Genomic DNA, 23,999 nt, shown 5'->3' on the forward strand with positions numbered 1-23,999 from the left:
CTTTTTATAGTCTTGTCACTTATAGTGGCTCTTTTAAGTTGGAATTTATTGCTACTATACATTGTGTTTCAAGTTCAAACACATACATCTATTGTCTAGCATGAGTAGAGCACCTTATACTAAGTTACGGTACAGTTGTCCAGTATCTTTAGAAATAGTCGTACTGTGTTGTGCCCATGCCGCCTGGTAAACTTTCTTTCAGTCTAAGCCTAAAGAAAGGCATTGTTTGCTATTACTAAAAATAAGCAATTACTAAAACTGAGTTAAAAAATCAGCCAACAATCGTTCGTTGGTGCTAACAGAGGACGATTAATGGGCTGACTTTTTAACTTGATTGACTGCCCTTATCTTACATGGTGATACATTTTAGAAGCAAAGAATACTGAGAAAAAGGAACAAAATAAAACCCTCACTTTCTGCTGCTGCACAAATGTCATCCGTCAAGGTCAAGCACTGCCATTGCCCATAAGTTGGCGTTGACAAATATAATACTCCTATTACTTGTGAAAGTGTATAATCTCATTTGTCTCTCCTTTTTTGTGCTACTTACCTAACCTTCTTCTATCCCTTTAAAGGGAATAACCACAAATTACTCATCTATAATTAGTGTATGAGATTTGAACAAAATTGAATAAGTATGAGACTAAAAGGTAATTGATTGAATTTGTAAAGAAGATTAAAAGATAATTATGAGAATCATTATCAAAAGAGAAAATATTTACTGCTTTAATATTAAGTAATCAAGTCGATAAAAAAATTAAGCTTATAATTAAAGCATCAGGTTATGCTTACACCCATATATAATTAGTTCATCAAAAAGAAAAAATATATATGTATAGTTGTTACATGTGGAACTTTAATGTTTCAATGTAGTGTACTACTTGTCTACTTGACATTGGCTGCTGTTTGAACGTCTGCGCGTAAGTTTTAATTGATGGTTATAATCTTAAAATAAGTTATTTGAGAATTATGAATTAGGCTAACTAGTGTTTGAGTGTTATTTCCTTTCATCCTTATAGAGATTCGATTCTTAATGATCACTTAAGTACAAAAAGATTATGTCTTCTAAAGTTGCTTCGGTGTCTTTCCCTTAGTTGGAACGATATTCTTAAGGATACCATATCACCATGTACCTCATCATAAATAGTCTTACATTTTAACACATTATAAATAGTCTTTCATTTCTCTCTCATTATGTATCTCAATTCTAGTATTCTACCCATCAAAGTATAAGAAACAAAAATAACAAAATGCGAATTCTTGTTTTCTTCTTATTTATTCACTGTCTGAATATTAGCTTTATTAATGGCTGAATATTATCAGAACAAGAAGCATTATTAGCTATTACCCATTAAAGATGATCCTCATAAAAGTCTATCATCTTGGAAAAACATTACTCACCATTGCAATTGGTCGTTCGTCACTTGCTCTTCGTCTTCTCACTCTCCCACTGTAATTTCCCTAAACTTCTACAGCTTAGAACTCAGTGGTACCCTCTCTACTCAAATCGGTTTTCTTACAAACCTGCAAAACCTATCTCTCCCTTTTAACAATTTTTATGGGCATGTCCCGTCTTCTCTTTCTCTCCTTACAAAACTCCAATATCTCGAGCTAGAATTTAACCAATTTAGTGGCCCACTTCCTTATGACTTAGGATTCTTAAATAGGTTGAAAAGTTTTGATTTATCAATTAATCAATTAGATGGTAAAATACCAAATTCTTTTTCTCTTCTTACAAATTTAATTCATTTGGATTTAGCTTTTAATCAATTACATGGTGAGATACAAAATTCTTTTTCTCTTCTTACAAATTTGATTCATTTGGATTTATCAAATAATCAATTACATGGTGAGATACCAAATTCTTTTTCTCTTCTTACAAATTTGATTCATTTGGATTTAGCTTTTAATCAATTACATGGTGAGATACCAAATTCTTTTTCTCTTCTTACAAATTTGATTCATTTGGATTTATCAAATAATCCATTACCTGGTGAGATACCAAATTTTTTTTCTCTTCTTACAAATTTGATTCATTTGGGTTTATCAAATAATCAATTACATGGTGAGATACCAAATTCTTTTTTCTTCTTACAAATTTGATTCATTTGGATTTATCAAATAATCAATTACATGGTGAGATACCAACTTCTTTTTCTCTTCTTATTAACTTGACGTACTTAAGTCTTTGTCAAAACAACTTACAAGGTTTCATACCAGAGTTTATTGGAGATTTATCTAAGTTAAAAGAACTTCATATTTGGGGAAATAACTTTACAGGAAGTATTCCGCATAAGTTAGGGACGAATGGGTTATTGACATACCTAGATGTTTCTTCAAATAAGCTTAGTGGTCCAATCCCTGAGAGTTTAGGGAGTTGTAAGTTACTATATTTTCTAAATATGACAGATAATCAACTCACGGGTCAGTTACCTATCAACATTGGAAAGCTTACGCGTCTTAATTATTTGTTGGTATCCAACAATAACTTGATTGGAAAAATTACACCACAGATTACAGGTACACTAATCTTTAGCAATGCCTATCTAAATTGCATCTTCCAAAATAGTTTTCCATTGCATACATTGAGACTTCCAACTGTTAAATTATTTTTTTCTTTTTTTGAATTCGCTTGTCATTAATAAAAATATATTTCTTGTATTATTAACGTTTTTCATATTTGCTTTTTTTTATAACATTGATTAATATTACCAATAAAAATATATGAAATAAGTTCTATCGAATTATCTTTAATGTATTTCTTTGATTTTTGATTTTTAGAAATAATATATTGAGATGAATCAATCAACATCCCACATAAATATTCTAAAATTCGTAAATTTATTTGAGAATAACATATGAAAACGGAGGGAGTAATAAATAGGGTGACAAATTAGAATATTTTTTTTATCAATAAAATCCAAAATTTCAAATCTTAATCCAAATGTTTCCAATATTCATCCAAGTCAAATATTTTTTGTAACCATTTATAGAAAGCAATATTCACTGTAAACTAATTTCTAACTTTTTTAAGAAGTCATGTGGTCAAAATTTTTTTTTCTTTTCAAAAAAGATTAAAGTTCTTGGTAGAATATTCTTTTACTATGATGTATTTATACATTATTATATGAAGCTACAACTTTCTTTAAATTCTTTCATGTTTGTCATGTATTCCAGGATACAATGTCACGAATTTTAAAAACTCTTCTATCTGCAACTTGGTTGATCTTGAAATCATTGATTTAAATCTTATAACAAGTTTAATGGAGAAGTTCCTCATTGCTAGGGCAATACTAGTACTTACTTACGTGTATTGAATCTCCAATCAAATAATTTCAAAGGCATCATTCCATCAGCATTATTTTCTACTTGTGATTTATTGGAATATGTAGATTTCACTGACAATCAGTTAGAAGGAGCTATACCTAGGTCTTTATCTAAATGTAGTTCCCTAAAAGTCCTAAATTTGGGGAACAACAAATTCAAAGATGTATTCCCCTATTGGTTAGGTAGCCTTCCGTATCTAGAGGTTCTCAGCCTACCCTTGAATAAATTTCATGGTGATATAACCAACAATTTATCAAAGATTGCAACATTTTCTTTTTCAAATCTACAAATTCTCGACCTTTCAAACAATAATTTCTGTGGTAAGTTGCCATTCATGTACATCAAACAATTTCGTTCCATGATGGATACCAACATGTCTACTATAGGAAGTCCAACGTACTTAGAAAACGAATTTGATTATTATATATATATGTACTCCATAAGGTTAATGATAATAAAGGGGAAGCAACTGGATTATAAGAAGATAATTACTTCTATGTCAACATTTGATATGTCTAATAACCACTTTGAAGGAGAGATTCCAAATTCGATAGGGATGTTGCGAGCACTTCGAAATCTTAATCTCTCGCATAACCTCCTTACCGGAAACATTCCTCCATCCATCGGGAACTTATCATCGTTGGAAGGTTTAGACCTATCATCAAATAGGCTTATCGGTAAAATCCCTCAAGAACTTGTTAGTTTAACATTTCTCGAGGATTTTAATGTTTCATATAATCAACTAGAAGGGCCTATACCCCATGGTAACAATTTTGATACCTTCTCATTTGATTCGTACGAGGAAAATCGTGAATTGTGTGGAGCACCATTACTTGAATGCAAAAACAATATTGTTGTGCAATCTTTGAACAATGATAATGTGGAAGAAAAAACAAAATTATCGATGTGGAAAGTTGTAGTGATTGGATTTGGAAGTGGTACAATAGTTGGTTTGGCTTGGGGTACTACATATTGTCAGTGGGGAAGCCTTTTTGGCTTTTTAAATTGTTGAACAAGATGGAATGGGCTTTACTTGATTTTCATGACTACCATTTCAGTAGAAGAAGTAGAAAAAGAAGAACAAAGAACTAAAAGTGATCATCTATCTGAGAAACATTTCATTTGTAGAAAGAAGTAGAGTATGATGGAATAGGCCTTTTTGGGCTTCACTTGAATTTGTAGCATTTTCTTTTTTTTCACTGTACTTTATTCATAATTATATTTTGTGATAATAGCATTTCTTTTCCATAAAAAATATGAATGTGTGCCAAATGGGTGAATGTAATAATCTATCTAAGAAAGAAACATTTCATTTCATGAGATGTCTACAAAGCATAAAATGTCATTCCACTGCATTGTTAAGTTAGTTGATTTCGTTTTTCCGAGTTTGATTAATGAATTAATTTTCAGCTTTTACTATATTTACAATAACACAACCCTGACCATGGGTGTAAGCGAAGAGTGCTGCCGCCTTGGGCCCAATCTTGAAAAGGGCCAATAACTTAACTCACCATTAAATTTAATCGTCATTTTCAAGTTGGGAAAAGAAAATAAAATGTTAGATTATTATTTTCCTACTTTTCTCTTAGTCTCATTTAATCTTTCCTTTTTTCCAATTAATCGTACATTAATTCTAATAAAATGATTAAAAATTTTCCAAAACATCACAATTTTCAACTGTTAAAAGTAATTGTAGTCTTTACCCAGAAATGGTCACACAATGCAATAGATAAATAACAGACATTTTTTTGTTCTTCAGATTTTGCCATTTTATTTCTCGTTTCACTATTCATCTACAAATTTTAATAATCTAAATTCAAGAAAAAGATTAAGCAACCAAAGAACCATAACGATATTGTTATTTGTGCCTTTATTTTCTTGTTGATTAAGAGAAAGAATTTCTCCATTCTTCTTTACTTGTACCATTTGTTTTTTCACACTTTTCAATATACGAATTCAATCGTTAATATCTCTATTTATGCTATCATTAAATTATGGAAACTAGAAGTTAATAAACATTGAATCGAAACAATTCAAATAAGGTCTCATATGACTATATTATTTTAACTTATAAATGACTAATAATATAAAAGTGAGTTTGCTAAAATAGTGAAGCTCAATAGAGGTAGATTTAAACGAAATTGTGTATGAAAATGCTCAAATCATTATTTCCTTCATTTGGGAACAAAATAGTTGTCCAGAACATTAAGTTCATGATTTTATCTTTAGAGATATGCTATAAATTTTATTATATTTTTTTGCACGACAGCTATTTAGATTATAAGAGTAAACGTAGTAATAAAACATATCATTTTCAAAACTAATGCTAATATTTTATTAGAAATAAAAGGCAGATGAAATTTGAACCCATAACTTTATGTTACATTGGCATTGACGCAGAATATCATATAGAGTAACCAAATCAACAAAACTTTAATATATATATATATATATATATATATATATATATATATATATATATATATATATATATATATATATATATATATATATATATATATATATATATATATATATATATATATATATATATATTTTATATATATATATATATATATATATATATATATATATAAATATAAATATATAAATATGTATATATATATATATATATATATATATATATATATATATATATGTATATATATATATATGTGTATATATATATATATATATATATATATATATATATATATATATATATATATATATATATATATATATATATATAAATATATAAATATGTATATATATATATATATATATATATATATATATATGTATATATATATATATGTGTGTATATATATATATATATATATATATATATATATATATATATATATATATATATATATATATATATATATATATATATAATATATATATATACATATACATATACATATATATATACATATATATATATATATATATATATATATATATATTCTATAACATATTATTAAAATTTTAAAATTATGACGTGTAAAATCCCAACATGAATATTAATGATGGAGTAGCAACATGAAAAATACTTGAGGATAAGCCCACGCATCCATTAGTTTTAATAGAAATATATTTTTGAAATTTAAGGTTGTGGATATTCTCAAATAATATTTTAGACGTAGTTTAAATCATCTCGTCTTCTTTTGTCCTATATAAAACTTTGTATAAATAAGTTATCATATAATTCATAGCACACTAAACTAATAAGATAACATGTGTTATTTGTTATATCCGTTGGAAGTGACTTTGGGTCATGTTAGTTATGTGGCTACTAATATAATAATCAATGTGGCTACTAATACAATTAATTAAAAGTATTGAAAAATTTCATGTGGCACCCTCACTGCAAAAATTTTCCACATGTAATAATTAAATTGATTAATTGCTATATTTATTGAACTACATAAAATAAAGTTAATTTTATTCTATTACATATTATTATATTTTATTATATTTTATTATATTTTTTCTATATTGAATGTTTGTATGAATAAATTTATAAAACAAGACATTAAAAAAAATAATATTATTTTTTTACGTATCTTAACATAAAACTTAAAATATAAGAAATTAATTTCTTTTTATAAAGTATTCGTTAGACAGAGGTAAATTGTGGGTCGTATTTTTAAATTAATATTTGTATACTTTTAATTATCTATTTTTTTGTGTTTTTTTATAGTGTATTATAAAGTATTCTATGTCCTACGAAATTAATCTCAAGTATATATTTTGTGCAAATCAAGAAAAGGGAGGAATAATGATAAAAAAAAATACTCATTTCATCCCACTTATTTAACATTATTTGCTATCTCACTCATTTTAAATCATTTCTGTTTTTGGACATTGGTCCATCACTTTTTTTTATCTCATCCATACATGTTAAGTCTCATTTTTCATAATTTCTTTCACACAATTTATTTTTTCTTTAATTAATATAAAATATTCACATTTTTTTTTGAAATAATCAATTTCTCTTTGCCACTAATTTAAAGGGACGGAATAGTATACTTTCAAGGGAAGTGAAAAAAATATGACTATTATTAATTTGTTATAATTATATTGATTATAAAATTTTAACGTGTAAAATTTCAACTTGATAAAGATAATATATAATTATATCATTGTTTAAAAATCATTATACTCCTATATCTTAATAATAATAATAATAATAATAATAATAATAATAACAACAACAACAACAACAACAACAACAACAACAACAACAACAACAACAATAATAATAATAATAATAATAAGGAAAAATTACCCTGAATAATACGAACTTTCACTGATTTTCCTACAATAATACGAACTTTCAATTAACCATGAATAATATGAACTTTGATACTTTTTTCCCGCTGGCATAATAGTTTACCTGTTACCGGTAAAGATGCATCTTTCCTTTAAAATCCTTTTTTTTGTTGATTAAATTTATTACGAAAAACAAAAGCTTTTCTCATTCCAGTGATCATCTTCTTCCTATCGAAACAGAGCTCTTCTTCCTCACGCTTAGAATTCCATTGATCATCTTCCTCACGCTGCGAAAATTAGGCATTGTTCTTCAATCATATTCTTCTCATTCATGGTAAGTTAATTCTTCTCAATTTCATTTTAAATCCCTAAATTCTGTTTTATTACCCAAAATTAGGGCTTGTACCCAGTTAGGCGAAAACGAATGGAATTCTGTCCATTTACTCGAAAATGGATGGAATTTTGTATTTATTTTGTTATTCCATACATGATTATTGTTTGATGTTGATTAAAAACGTTTATAGCTTTGAAATTGGATGTAATTTAGTGTTTTTTTGCTTGTTTTTAGGCTAATTTGAATGAATCAATTACCTTGAAGTTTTGGTATGATGGGGTATTAGAAAAAGGAGTTGTGGGCTTTGAGTATGTGTATGGTATATGTAAAACCATCTCCATAGACGTGGATAAGATGTCATTTTTTGAGTTAGAAGGAATTGTAAAGCAGGATCTTGGGGTAAAACATGAGTTTTGTCTTTGGTATCAATTACCCAATGCTGTTAGCTTTTTGGAAGGGTTAAAGAGAATTACCGATGATATTTGTGTTGGGAAAATGACTGAAATAGCTGTTGAAAATAGAGCATTATCTGTGTATGTAGTTAATGATTTGGATAATGAGATGTTGGTTCTAGAAATATCAAAAAGTGGTACTAAAGGTAGTGAAATTTTGTCCACTTTTGGGAATAGGAAAAAGTTGACTCCTAAGAGAGCATCTAAGGCAAAACAAGCCCTTATTGAAAGTTCCGTACCCCTTGAATATGATTTTTCTGAAGATGAGCCACATTTTGGTATTAGTGCTGATGTAAGAGATGAAGATGCATCTGAGGATGATGATTCTGATTATGAGCTATCGTATGAGGATGAAGATGAGGATGAAATTTCGGAGGAGCTTGTGCATAGTCAAGATTTGTCATTGTCATGCGAAGAGCAAGTGGGTGATTCTGAGTATGAACATAGTAATGATGAATATGAGGATGCTACTACCGATTTTAGGAGGTTCAAATGGAATGTTGGGCAAGTTTTTAGCACCCCAGTTGAATTTAAAGAGACGGTAAGGAAATATGCAATTCATCAGGGAAGGAATTTAAAATTTTATTTGAGTGACAAGTCTAAATTGAATAAGCTTGGTGTAAGGTGTGTTGATGGGTGTCCCTTTAAGCTTTACGCTAGTTGGGATGAAAAAAGAGCTTCCTTTATTGTCAAGAAAGTTAAGGGTGATCACACTTGTCAAAGAAACATGGATTCTAATCAACAATTCAAAGCTTCTTGGTGTGCAGATCAGTTACTTGATTTATTCAAGTCAAGACCACACATTCCTTCTGCAGAAGTAGTTGATATTGTTAGGAAACAATTTCAAATTATCATTCGTCGGGGCTTTGCCTACAAGATTAAGTATGCTGCACATAGGAGGTTACATGGATCCATGAAACAACATTATGAGAAGCTCATGAGCTATGTTGGGGTTTTAGAATCAAGTAACCCTAATAGCCACTTCGTTGTTGTTACCGATCCAAGCACAAATCCACCCACATTTCAGAGGCTTTTTGTTTGCTTTGAAGGGATTAAAGATGGTTGGGTTGATGGGTGCAAGAAAATATTGTGCATTGATGGTTGTTTTCTTAAAACATTCTTAGGAGGAGTGCTATTAAGTGCAGTTGGGAGAGACCCTAACGAGCAAATGTATCCATTGGCGTGGGCTGTTGTTGAGGGTGAAAACAATGAATCATGGCAATGGTTCATTTCTGAATTAAAGAAGTGTGTTCCTCATGATAATGGTAAAGACTGGATATTAATATCAGATGAACACCAGGTATACACCCTTCCTTACTGATTTAGCTATTTTGTATTTAGTATACTGAGCTGGATTTAGCTGGATTTAGTTGTAGTTCTTCTGATCTGCTATTGTAATGTGCATTCTGAAATTGTAATGGATCAGGTATACACCATTCAGCATTGTAATGTGCATTCTGCATTTCAATACACAGCATTCTGAACTACGCATTCTGAAATTGAAATGTGCATCCTGCATCATGTATTCAAAATTGAAAATGAGCTACCTGCATTTCAGAATCTCTTTCATTCCTTGTGACCAGTAGTTCTGTAATTTGTTGTGTAATGACCAATTAGTTTAATTCAGAAGCTGCTAAAATTGTTTGAACATGAAATACACATTCTGAATTATATCTGCATTTGCATTGTAAGTGCACATGAAAATGCTGAAAATTTTTGCATATCCTGTACACATTCTGAATTATATCTGCATCTGCATTGTAAGTACACATGAAAATGCTGATTTTGCATAATTCACTTATATCCTGTACAGAGCATTTTGAGGGCAGTACAGCTGGAGCTTCCAAAAGCAGAGCATAGGCATTGTGCTAGGCACATCTACGCAAATTGGAACAAGTCGTTCAAAGGACAAGAGTTGAAATTACTGTTTTGGAGATGTTTCAAAGCGTACAACTTGGCTGATTTTGAGGAAGCAATTAGGGAGATGGAGGATGTTAATCCGGTTGCTGTTGATGCCTTTAGGAAATGTGGTCCACACTTGTTTTGTAGATCTTTTGTCAAACTACACGGCAAGTGTGATGTTATTTTGAGCAATATGGTAGAAACTTTTAATAATTACATCATGAATGCTAGATCCCATCATTTAATAGATATGCTTGAAGAAATTAGAACAATGCTAATGAAGAGGGTGGCAAATAAAAAGGAAGAGGCATTGAAGAAGTGGAAGGGTTTGTTATGTCCCAAAGTACAAAAATTGTTAGACTCAGAGAAGCAAGAAGCAGCTAAGTGCACTGTCATTCCTTCAACATCAACGCGTTTCCAAGTAGCCTATTGTATGGATGTTTTAGAGGTTGATATTGAAAATAGAACTTGTACTTGCAAGAAATGGGATTTAAGAGGGATTCCATGTTGTCATGCAGTTGAATCTATTTTTTACTTGCACAAGGAGGTTGAGTCATTTGTTGATCAGTGCTACACTAGACAGGCTTATTTGAGAGCCTATGAAGGAAGCATCAATCCTTGTATTGGTGAGAGGTATTGGCCTAAAATTGACAAACCGATCGATCCTCCTCCAATTAAGATTGGTTCGGGTAGACCACGAAAAAACAGAATTAAGGATCCGCATGAAGATCCTAAAAAACCGGGAAAGCTCTCAAGACACGGGGTTCAAATGACATGTGGCATTTGCATTACGGTTGGACATAACAAAAGGAAATGTCTGGATAAGGGTAAAGCGGTTGAGCAACCACCTCCATTGAAAAGAAGAAGAGGAAGACCGAAAAAGATTGTTGATGTCGCAACGAACACACCAGAGTTATCCCATCACAACGTGTCTGCACAACCGAGTTCTTTAGGTAGCAACAGGACAATTAGAGCTGGAGAAGGGAGTAGAGGGGGTAGGACTGGTAGTGCAAGCGGAAGGAGTGGTGTGAGTAATGCTAAAAGGGGAAAGCCTAAGAAGAACTCTTCTGAAATAATATCAACCCAAGCATCGACAACAAAGAATTGATGTTGTAATAGTAAAGTGTCATTTTGCTGCTCTTTTGGAAAACATAACTTTTTTGTATGTATCAAGTTACGATTATGGTATAATCTACGGATTACGGCATTGTTCAAAAACATCATTGAAAATTATGTATGTAAGGGTATTAGCTCTTTTGTGTGTAACAAATGCTTATGTATGTAAAGGTAATTATTGAAAATTATCAAAAACATTGGATTTTCAATACATAAAGTTCCATTACATGACCAAATTCTTAAACTTAGCTTGACATAAATAAGAACAATACAAATAAAACCCATGATGCAACAAGTACAAAACTTAACGCTTTCTGTGCGTTTACATATTCAACAACTTTCAATTTCAACATAGCTTCGCTTTTTTTCAACTTCGCATTCTTAGCCTTCAATTTCCTTATTTTGCCAATCAACATAGCTTTCTCTTCTTCCAAACAAGAAGAAATTTCACTTGTATACTCTACATCTTTTTCCCACTTAAAAAATTTGCAATCTTGTGCCTACATTTCAAACAAAATCAAGAAATCCTAATTGATAAACAAATTCAAAAATAACATAAAACAAAACAAAGCTACTAAAAAAATAAACTTACTGGCCAAAATGCACATCCGTAAAACCTCTCACCAACCCTTGCTCCATTTTTGACTACTTGTAATTTAGCATGAACACCATGTTTACATAAAGGAATTCCTTTTGCAATTGAAGTTCTAGATTGAGATGATGACGGAGGAGAATACATGTTAAATAACAAATTAATTTAGAGATTATAATGAAAAGGGAAAAAAAAAATTAGATGTTGGAAGAAGTAATTAAATTGGAAGAGGAGAGAGAGCAATTGAGGAAGATGAGCAAGTTTAGATTATGGCTGTCGAAATAACCAGCCTACTGATGCAGCAAATGAAGAAGAAAATCACATTTTACCGTTTCTCTAGGTTAACAACAGGTAAGTTATGCCAGCGGGAAACAAGTATCAAAGTTCGTATTATTCATGGTTAATTGAAAGTTCGTATTATTGTAGGAAAATCAGTGAAAGTTCGTATTATTCAGGGTAATTTTTCCTAATAATAATAACAATAACAGTGCATTAAACGGATTTCTATATTAGTAGTAGATAATATACTTGCTCAAAACATTTGAAGGCTAAAGCTACATATTACTAGATATTTAGTACAAGTCTACTCAATATGGAGAAAAATATTTATGGAAACTAAAAGCTTAAGCGGGTCTCTTGGATCCATAGATCCGGATCCAGATTTTTTAGACCCGGATCGGATCCGTGAATTTCATATGGATCCGGTTTCGAACCAAATCCGAATGGGTAAAAGAATTGGGGTTGGTTGAATTTATTTACCAAAATAACTTAATCCTCTTTTCTGGGTCCAAAAATTTAGGATCTAGATCCGTCAACACAGATCCGGATCCAAGATCCATTGCGATTTCTACTCTCACCCATTTCATGCTTCACATCACATTCCTGAAATCCTCCTCACTGCTTCTACTTCCTTCCTTTCTTCATTTCAACCTTGTCTCTCGATCTCACTGGTTTGTCGCCCTGTCTTCCTTTATTGCTTCATTTCATCTTTGTCTCTCGATCTATTCTTGAACATTCATAAGGTTAGTTCATGTTTTTCATTGTTTGATGTTTGAGTTCGTTTATTCAGAAATTTGAGGGTTCTAATTTGGATTTTTGGTTGCTTGAATTTTGTTTTTCATTCTTGAACATTTATAAGTTTAGTTCATTTTTTCAATTGATTGATCTTTGAGTTCGTTTATTTAGAAATTTGAATTTTTGCATGTTGGTAGTTGATAATGATCTATATTACTACTTGTTTGGTTTAATTCATTTATTTTCCGCGGCATAGTAATATATAGTTGAAGCTGAACTAAGAGTATTGATATACGAAGCCGTGTGATATGCCACACAAAGAACTAGTTGTCTCAGTTGGTCTGAAGTGCTGCACTGTGTATTGGAGGTCGCGGCATTAAACCTCATCAATTACGTTTTTGCTACTGAATATAGATGTCTAAGGCAATCCCATGACATGCTACGAGCCGCGACTTCGGGTACAATATACTCTGAGATATCATGTAAATTTCTTCATGTTGTCCGCAAGGTCGACAAGTCGGACCCTCTTGTGTGAGTCAAAATTCGAAAATATTCTAAGTAATGAAAATAGTCACGGCATCCAAGTATTAAAAGCTGGACTGGAAGCATCAAGTTATAAAAAGCCCGCGCGATATGCTACACAAGTAGATAGCTGTCTTAGTTGGTTCCAAGTACCGCACGCTATCCTGGAGGTCGCAAGATCAAACCCTCGTATTTGCATTTTTGTTGCTGACTGGGGCTACTCCGCGGCGTGCTACGAGTCGCGGCTCGATTTGTTCGCTTGTCTCTTAGATTCAAGACATCTTACATGACTATTTTGAAAAGGTCATAACTTTTTCTTTACAACTCGGAATTCGACATGTGAACAGTCGATTCGAAGCTTACGAGCCCATTTTTCATAATCCATCAGAAGGTCTGTCAGATTGGGGATATATTTGTCTCCATGGGGATTCGAGTGTCTTCCTCATTCGTATTTATTCGTGAATTCACTTATAATGGACAATTATTGTTTCCGCATAAAGAAAGATGTTTCAAGTCGTTGGGGCTTCCTTTTCACATCATCCTTCATGCGTGGGGCTAAATGCCATGGTAACATTTATTTAAGTTATTTATTTATATACATTATTAATGTCATATTACCTTAATACCCTTTGACCTTTTGGGTTGACCTTGACTTTCGGTCAAGGGGCTTTTTTTGGGCTTCTCAATCTCCTTGCTTGGCCCATGAGCTAATAACTTCCTTAAAGCCCTAACTTCCTTTATGAAACTGATCACTTCTCCTCTCCCATCATGATCCCCCTTCTTTAGTACTAATAACCGCTAACTACCACCCATGATGACCAACCTCCACTCAAGGAGTAACTTCCTCTCATCACTAAGTAACTTCCTTTTAATCACTATAAATAAAGACAACCAGCAGTAAGGAAGGGATCATCTAATAGAAAAGCCTTTGCCTAATTCTTACAACTCTCTTTGCTAACCTTCTAAAAATATCAGCAATTTCCATCCCTATATCCACCTTCCTGCATTCTCCATTTGCTTAATAATCTCAGATCTCCATCTCATTATTTATTCATTATTCATCGATTCATGTTCTAACTTGAGCGTCGGAGGGGGCATGGACAACGGGCGGGCATGGACAACGTTTTTTAAAAAAAAATTTAAGTTTGGACGGGTAATACCCGCCCGCCAAGATAAATGGGCGGGTAGCGACACAAAAAAAAAAACCGCGGGTATACCCGCCCACCCGCTTAGTTTAATATATATTAAATTTTTAATAATCAATTATATTATGTTACCCATTGACCAAGTTTTTTGAAACTTTTTATGTATTTTTATATACATGTAATTCGAGTATTTTGAGACTTTTTATGTATTTAGAGTATTTTAAACGATGTATTGTATTTTAAGTTATTATCAAAACCCAACTTTATATTTTGTATTATATTTTTGATATTTATGTAATAAATACCCGCCTACCCGCGGGTCCCGCCCGCTTTAAAAATGGGCGGGTAGCGACAAAAAATTATGCCCTCAAATGCGGGCGCGGTTTTGTATATTTGTACCCGCGGGTAGATTTTATAGCAAATACCCGATCCGCTATCCGCCAAGGCCCGCCCATGAACATGTTATATGTTATACCAACTTATTTATCAATTGCTTGAGTTCGTCATTTCTAATGCATATTGTCTAGTTTGGCGTACGATCTTGTTTTTTAATGAAGAATTATTGTCTAACGGAATGTAAAAAGAGTATATCAATCATCAATTGTTATAAGCATACGAAATTGTTTAAAATAACAATGTTCTTCAAAATATAAAAACTAAGTAATTTTTTTTAAAATAATAAGTTTTTTACTATTAATATTATTTGTTCAAAGTACTATCAATATAACTAATAAAATTGTAAGTTGACCTAATGATTGAGGGTTTTTCTAAACCTATGACCCATTTATTTTGAATTCATTTTGAGTTGATTTTAGGACGGGTCAAAATATACACGTTTATTATAACATTATCTCAGTTTTAAAAAAAGGCACTTTGTTTTTTTCACTTTGTTCTTTTCTTCGCATAGATTACACTGTAATAAAAAAAATACTACTATTACTTTTATTACTCCTATTTACATTCCATTATTCGTTAACCGAGACAATTTTTATTTTATTTATATATAAGCTTCCTACACGAAAAAAAAAAAAACTAAGTTAACTCAATAGGTTAATTATTATTACTGGTGAGTGAAACTTCATTATTTATTAATATATATTAAAGATGAATATTTTATATTTATGTAGTGCATAGATGAAACAAGGTATCTCTCCTCGACATCAAACAATAAAAAAAGATAGAAAACAACATAACGAAAAGTTAAGTCATTTGGAAACTTATGGCTTAAAATGAATTTTAAATCAAACAGTTATCTGACTTTAACAATAATAATAATAATAATAATAATAATAATAACAATAATAATAATAATAATACAATAACTAAAAATTAAGTTTGATTTTCTTTTTTTTTAATTTTTGTTAATAATCAAACCGTCATCTAAGATGGTTATTTAGTATTTTAATATATATATTTTTTAAAGTGTCATACCAAACTGTCATATGAGATGGTAGTTTAATTATCAACAACAAACTAAAGAAAAAAACCAAACCACATTGTTACATGATATAATATATTGGTATTTATACCAAATTACTATCTTAAATAGCGATTTAATTTTGCTCACTTAAAAAATCCGTACAATAGAAAATCACAAAAATTTGGATGAGACGGTCTCACAATCCTTATTGTGAGACCGTCAATTTGGGTTGACCCAATTCGCCCCTGTAAGAATATTATGCTTTTTCCTTGTTTTTTCCATTTTCTGGGCATTTATCAATTTTGACCTTGAAGGTATCAATTTCAAACATAAAGTAAAACTTAAACAAATCAATTAAAATAAATTTCAATTTGGATCTATAAGTGATCAATTTCGACGTTAAACTATCAATAATAGTGTTAAAATATTAACAATACAAGTACTCTTATTCAATGCATACATGATGGTTTTATGGAACATAAGAGTACTTGTACTCTTTAATCATCGATCAATAATAATGATATTGCTCTTTCTTCAACAGTTTTTGTCCATAATGGACTTGAAAATAAAGTTGTAAGTATAATGTTTGCTTACGCTGGATGTGAAGATGAAGAAAGTTTCGATTTTGAATTATGTTTGTCAATTGATTCAATAAATGCTCTTGGAAATAACCAAGAATACAAGGCTTCTTTCTTATAAAAAATTTCAATTTTGATCTAAGAATGATCAATTCAAATTTTAAAGTGATAAATTATGATCAACTATACCTTATGAAAAAATTCATTTTTAACCTTAAATATATCAATTATAATCTTATATAGATTAAGTATTGAGCGTATATTGAAAAAAATTATAATTGAACTGATTAGGTTATTTATCTCATATTGAAATTGTCTCATCGAAAACCAGCTGATACAAAATAACTAGAGTTGTTCAAAACAAACCCGACCCGAAAATCTGACCTGGAATCAAAAATTATCCAACCCGAAAAAATGTAAGTTTTTTAGGTTTACCGAACCGCAATTACCCGAACCGATACTTCACTCGAACCGTTTGATAGCCGAAAAGGGCAAAATCGAACTCGAACTGCAACCGAATTTTATAACCGACATATAAACCTTAACCGATGTTACCCGAACTGAACAGTGATCAACCCGAGTCAAATTCGACCCGAATTATGCACATAACCGAATGCAACCTGACTACAACTGATTAAGATCGAATTGTTTTTAATCCGAACTGATACAAACCCGAATCGATTATTAATCGAACTGTTTTTAACCCAAACTGATACCAACCCGAATTGATTGTTAATCGAACTGTTATAAATCCGAATCAATTTTTCACCTAATTTTAGAAAATTAGGTCCAATTTCTGTTGATAAAGCTAACTAAAAACACCAGAACAAGGGTTCAACAGATGAACAACTTACAAAAACATGACAGTTGCAACCATTTCAACATAGGAACAACATATGAACAACATATGAACAACTTACAAGGGGCCATTTGATAAAGCTAACCATGAATATCAGCCTTTTGCTATAAAAAAACTTACAATTTCAACCCAAACAAGAAAACAGATGCAAAAGTACAGCAACATTTGGAGATTTATAGTTGAATAGTTGCTGAAGAATCGAATTGACAGTTGAACAATTCAACCCAAACTTACAATTTCATGTAATCTATGATAAACACTGATGATAAAATTAAAGATATGAACAATGAGAACCATGAAGACAAACTATATTAAAGATTACTAATACAATGAAAAAATTTAGTCAAAAATATTCAAAATCAATTTACACAAAGAACAAACAAAAAATTCCATGACAAAATTACATGAACAAAAATTACAAAAAATCAATTTCCAACATAACAAAATATGCTTAGTTCAGATTTGAATGAATATGCTTGAGATCAATCCTGTGTTGAGCAACCAAATATGATCACAATCTGTGCATTGGTTCATTCTGAAGTCAAACAGCATGTAATCCAGATTGGTTATTCAATTTGATTGTTCAATTCATCGGCATAGTCAAGTACATACAGATTATAAGTTGCAGCCATTAACTAGTATCAGTACATACAAATTATAAGAGCAAGAGTCAGCAGCAGCTCAGCAGGTCTGTGCAGCAACAACAATGTTTGTTCATTACAGTTCATACAGAAATTGAACTAAACCTTCATACAGAAGAGAATTTAACTAGAAACACAATGAATATAACTAGCAACACAATTCATACAGAAAAGAATTAAACTAAATCTTCATAAATACAGACTTCAAGCATGCCAAGAAAGTAAAAACTGACCCCAATGAATATGACTTTCAAAGACAACAGCGTCAACCCTTACCTTCCTTCACCAAATTTAATCAAGTTCACAGTCCCCTCATCAATGCCTATGTATAGACTCCCTTTCACAAACATACATGGAAGATCAATCCTATCCGAAAGTACCTAGTACAAATTTTATGAAAAGGCTATCGTCAAAACTCAGAGCAATTTACTCAAAGCAAAACTCATCATTCCTCTCAATCACATCCCCAAAAAATCTATGATAAAATAAAATTCAGCCCATTACAAAATTAGAACTCAAATGCAAATCAAAGTTAGATCAAAAGGAAGAAGGAGTTTTACAGTAGAACTTGGTGCCTAATTCCATGGTGATATAACCTACAAATTCTCGACCTTTCAAATAATAATTTCTGTGGTAAGTTGCCATTCACGTACATCAAACAATTTCATTCCATGATGAACATGTCTACTATAGGAAGTCCAAGGCACTTAGAAAATGAATTTATTAATAATGAATTTGGTAATTATATGTACTCCTTCAAGATGATTGTAAAGGGGAAGGAACTGGATTATAAGAAGATAATTACTTCTATGTCAACATTTGATATGTCTAATAATCACTTTGAAGGAGAGATTCCAAATTCTATAGGGATGTTGCGAGCACTTCGAAATCTTAATCTCTCGCATAACCTACTTACCGGAAACATCCCTCCATCCATCGAGAACTTATCATTGTTGGATGGTTTAGACCTATCATCAAATAGGCTTATCGGTGAAATCTCTCAAGAACTTGTTAGTTTAACATTTCTCGGGGTTTTTAATGTTTCATATAATCAATTGGAAGGGCCTATACCCCATGGTAACAATTTTGATACCTTCTCATTTGATTCGTACGAGGGAAATCTTGAATTGTGTGGAGTACCATTACTTGAATGTAAAAAAAATACTGTTGTGCAATCTTTGAACAATGATAATGTGGAAGAAAAAACAGAATTATCGATGTGGGAAGTTGTAGTGATTGGATTTGGAAGTGGTACTATAGTTGGTTTGGCTTGGGGGTACTACATATTGTCAGTGGGGAAGCCTTTTTGTTTTTTTAAATTGTTGAACAAGATGGAATGGACTTTACTTGATTATTTTAAAATATATGAAATTATTTTCTTTAATTGAATACAATAGAGACATATTTAAGGATACATTAAAGTAGTATCCTAAGTTGCTTCGATGTCTTTCCCTTAGTTGGAACGACTTTTAACACATTATAAATAGTCTTTCATTTCTCTCTCATCATGTATCTCAATTCTAGTATTCTACCCATCAAAGTATAAGAAACAAAATAACAAAATGCGAATTCTTGTTTTCTTCTTATTTATTCACTGTCTGAATATTAGCTTCATTAATGGCAGAATATTATCAGAACAAGAAACATTATTAGCTATTAAATCTGCCATTAAAGATGATCCTCATAAAAGTCTATCATCTTGGAAAAACACTACTCACCATTGCAATTGGTCGTTCGTCACTTGCTCTTCGTCTTCTCACTCTCCCGCTGTCATTTCCCTAAACTTCTACAGCTTAGAACTCAGTGGTACTCTCTCTACTCAAATCAATTTTCTTACAAACCTGCAAAACCTATCTCTCCCTTTTAACAACTTTTATGGGCATGTCCCGTCTTCTCTTTCTCTCCTTACAAAACTCCAATATCTCGAGCTAGAATTTAACCAATTTAGTGGCCCACTTCCTTATGACTTAGGATTCTTAAAGAGGTTGAAAAGTTTAGATTTATCAATTAATCAATTAGATGGTAAAATACCAAATTCTTTTTCTCTTCTTACAAATTTGATTCATTTGGATTTATCAATTAATCAATTAGATGGTGAGATACCAAATTTTTTTTCTCTTCTTACAAATTTGATTCATTTGGATTTATCATATAATCAATTACATGGTGAGATACCAAATTCTTTTTCTCTTCTTACAAATTTGATTCGTTTGCATTTATCACATAATCAATTACATAGTGAGATACCAAATTCTTTTTCTCTTCTTACAAATTTGATTTTTTTAGATTTATCATATAATCAATTACATGGTGAGATACCAAATTCTTTTTCTCTTCTTAAAAATTTGATTTTTTTGGATTTATCATATAATCAATTATATGGTGAGATACCAAATTCTTTTTCTCTTCTTACAAATTTGATTTATTTGGGTCTATCACATAATCAATTACATAGTGAGATACCAAATTCTTTTTCTCTTCTTACAAATTTGATTTATTTGGGTCTATCACATAATCAATTACATAGTGAGATACCAAATTCTTTTTCTCTTCTTACAAATTTGAATTATTAGGATTTATCATATAATCAATTACATGGTGAGATACCAAATTCTTTTTCTCTTCTTACAAATTTGAATTATTTGGTTTTAGCAAATAATCAATTACATGGTGAGATACCAAATTCTTTTTCTCTTCTTACAAATTTGAGTGAGTTGTATTTATCATATAATCAACTCACGGGTCAGTTACCTGTCAACATTGGAAAGCTTACGAGTCTTAGTTATTTGTTGGTTGCCAACAATAACTTGATTGGAAAAATCACACCACAGATTACAGGTAAACTAATCTTTAGCAATGCCTATCTAAATTGCATCTTCCAAAATAGTTCGCCATTGCATACATTGAGACTTTCAACTGTTAAAATTTTTTTTTTTTTTTGAATTTGCTTGTCACTAATAAAAATATATTTCTTGTATTATTAAGGTATTTCATATTTGCTTTTTTTTATAACATTGATTAATGTAACCAATAAAAATATATGAAACAAGTTCTATCGAATTATCTTTAATGTACTTCTTTGATTTTTGATTTTTGTATTTTGTATACATTAATAAAGATTATAAAAAATAATATATCAATTATCTCAGATCTAATATGCCAACATTGGAAGCATCACAGCACAGTTTACTGAGTGGAATTATCCTAAAGTGATTACATGTACTCTAAACTAATTTCTAACTTTTTTAAGAAGTCATGTGGTCAAATTTATTTTTTTTTCTTTTCAAAAAAGATTAAATTTCTTGGTAGAATATTCTTTTACTATGATGTATTTATACATTATTATATGAAGCTACAACTTTCTCTAAATTCTTTCATATTTGTCATGCATTTCAGGACACAATATCACGAATTTTAAAAACTCTTCTATCTGCAACTTGGTTGATCTTGAAATCCTTGATTTATCTTATAACCAGTTTAATGGAGAAGTTCCTCATTGCTTGGGCAATACTAGTACTCAATTAGCTGTATTGAATCTCCAATCAAATAATTTCAAGGGCACCGTTCCATCAGCATTATTTTCCACTTGTCATTTATTGGAATATGTAAATTTCACTGACAATCAGTTAGAAGGAGCTATACCTAGGTCTTTATCTAAATGTAGAAAACTGAAATTCCTAAATTTAAGGAACAACAAATTCAAAGATGTATTCCCCTATTGGTTAGGTAGCCTTCCGTATCTAGAGGTTCTCAGCCTACCCTTCAGTAAATTTCATGGTGATATAACCAAAAATTTATCAAAAATTGCAACATTTTCTTTTTCAAATCTACAAATTCTCGACCTTTCAAACAATAATTTCTGTGGTAAGTTGCCATTCATGTACATCAAACAATTTCGTTCCATGATGGATATCAACATGTCTACTATAGGAAGTCCAAGCTACTTAGAAAATGAATCTGGTTTTTATATCTATACGTACTCCATCAAGATGACAGTAAAGGGGAAACAACTGAATTATGAGAAGATAATTACTTCTATGTCAACATTTGATATGTCTAATAATCACTTTGAAGGAGAGATTCCAAATTCTATAGGGATGTTGCGAGCACTTCGAAATCTTAATCTCTCGCATAACCTACTTACCGGAAACATCCCTCCATCCATCGGGAAGTTATCATTATTGGATGGTTTAGACCTATCATCAAATAGGCTTATCGGTGAAATCCCTCAAGAACTTGTTAGTTTAACATTTCTCGAGGTTTTTAATGTTTCATATAATCAATTGGAAGGGCCTATACCCCATGGTAACCAATTTGATACCTTTCCATCTGATTCGTACGAGGGAAATCTTGAATTGTGTGGAGCACCATTACTTGAATGCAAAAAAAATACTGTTGTGCAATCTTTGAACAATGATAATGTGGAAGAAAAAACAGAATTATCGATGTGGGAAGTTGTAGTGATTGGATTTGGAAGTGGTACAATAGTTGGTTTGGCTTGGGGGTACTACATATTGTCAGAGGGGAAGCCTTTTTGGCTTTTTAAATTGTTGAACAAGATGGAATGGGCTTTACTTGATTTTCATGACCTCCATTTCAGTAGAAGAAGTAGAACAAGAAGAACTAAAGAACTAAAAGTGATCATTTATCTGAGAAACATTTCATTTGTAGCAAGATGTAGAGTATGATGGAATGGGCCTTTTTGGGCTTTACTTGAATTTGTAGCATTTTCTTTTTCTTTTCACTGTACTTTATTCATAATTATATTTTGTGATAATAACATTTCTTTTCCATAAAAAATATAAATGTGTGCCTAATGGGTGAATGTCTATAAAGCATAAATGTCATGTTTTCCAATGCATTGTTAAGTTAGTTGAATTTGTTTTTCCGAGTTTGATCAATAAATTAATTTCCAGCTTTTACTATATTTACAATAACACAACCCCAACCGTAGGTGTAAGCGAAGAGTGCTGCCGTCTAGGGCCCATTCTTGAAAAGGGCCAATAACTTAAGTCACCATTAAATTTAGTCGTCATTTTCAAGTTGGGAAAAGAAAAGAAAATATTAAATTATTTTCCTACTTTTGTCTCAATCTCATTTAATCTTTCCTTTTTTCCAATTAATCGTACATTAATTCTAATCATCACAATTTTCAACTGTTAAAAGTAATTGTAGTCTTTACCTAGAAATGGTCACACAATGCCATGGATAAATAACAGATTTTTTTTGTTCTTCAGAGTTTGCCATTTTATTTCTCGTTTCACTATTCATCTAAAAATTTTAATAATCCAAATTCAAGAAAAAGATTAAGCAACCAAAGAACTATAACGATATTGTTATTTGTGCCTTTATTTTCTTGTTGATTAAGAGAAAGAATTTCTCCATTCTTCTTTACTTGTACCATTTGTTTTTTCACACTTTTCAATATACGAATTCAATCGTTAATATCTCTATTTATGCTATCAATAAATTATGGAAACTAGAAATTAATAAACATTAAATCGAAACAATTCAAAAAAAGTCTCATATGACTATATTTTAACTTATAAATTACTAATAATATAAAAGTGAGTTTGCTTAATGAATAGTGCCGAAATACTTTTAACTATCCTACAAGTAAAAACACGGAAAAAGGATTAAATACTTTCGTTTCATACTACATGTTTTGCTTGTCTTGTTTTGTCATTGATTTGATGGGTTAGAAAGGGATTTCTTAATTTAGAGGGTTGATATTTTATTCATTCTAATTTTGGTGGGACATCTAAAAGAAATTGGCATGACTTTTATACACAATTGATTTTAACTTATGAATTTGT

General features: G+C 30.8%; 5 protein-coding genes across 5 annotated transcripts; 4 read left to right on the plus strand and 1 right to left on the minus strand.

The window, feature by feature from the left end:
• Window positions 1–2,069: 2,069 nt before the first annotated feature.
• On the plus strand, window positions 2,070–3,322 carry LOC130808016 (leucine-rich repeat receptor-like serine/threonine-protein kinase BAM2; the record flags this gene model as incomplete). Its single annotated transcript, XM_057673449.1, has 2 exons — window positions 2,070–2,520; window positions 3,178–3,322. Coding segments are annotated over 2 exons (591 nt in total), but the record flags the coding sequence as incomplete, so codon positions are not given.
• On the plus strand, window positions 3,322–4,339 carry LOC130808015 (putative receptor like protein 25). Its single transcript, XM_057673448.1, has one exon. The coding sequence runs from the start codon at window positions 3,662–3,664 to the stop codon at window positions 4,337–4,339; it is 678 nt and encodes a 225-aa protein (XP_057529431.1). The 5' UTR covers window positions 3,322–3,661.
• Window positions 4,340–11,657: 7,318 nt separating this feature from the next.
• Window positions 11,658–12,465, minus strand: LOC130807679 (uncharacterized). The gene is made up of 2 exons (XM_057672981.1): window positions 12,005–12,465; window positions 11,658–11,912 (listed from the first exon to the last, which is right to left on the minus strand). The coding sequence occupies exons 1-2, from the start codon at window positions 12,149–12,151 to the stop codon at window positions 11,658–11,660; spliced, it is 402 nt and encodes a 133-aa protein (XP_057528964.1). The 5' UTR covers window positions 12,152–12,465.
• A 6,398-nt stretch (window positions 12,466–18,863) lies between these two features.
• Window positions 18,864–21,396, plus strand: LOC130807680 (putative receptor like protein 25). The gene is made up of 3 exons (XM_057672982.1): window positions 18,864–19,459; window positions 19,793–20,167; window positions 21,333–21,396. The coding sequence occupies exons 1-3, from the start codon at window positions 18,864–18,866 to the stop codon at window positions 21,394–21,396; spliced, it is 1,035 nt and encodes a 344-aa protein (XP_057528965.1).
• A 182-nt stretch (window positions 21,397–21,578) lies between these two features.
• LOC130808017 (putative receptor like protein 25) lies at window positions 21,579–22,925 on the plus strand. The gene has a single exon (XM_057673450.1). It carries the CDS (start codon window positions 22,062–22,064, stop codon window positions 22,869–22,871), a length of 810 nt encoding a protein of 269 aa, XP_057529433.1. The 5' UTR covers window positions 21,579–22,061; the 3' UTR covers window positions 22,872–22,925.
• Window positions 22,926–23,999: the final 1,074 nt, after the last annotated feature.

The sequence above is a fragment of the Amaranthus tricolor genome, chromosome 3 (assembly GCF_026212465.1).
Source record: "Amaranthus tricolor cultivar Red isolate AtriRed21 chromosome 3, ASM2621246v1, whole genome shotgun sequence".
NCBI classification, from domain to species: domain Eukaryota; kingdom Viridiplantae; phylum Streptophyta; class Magnoliopsida; order Caryophyllales; family Amaranthaceae; genus Amaranthus; species Amaranthus tricolor.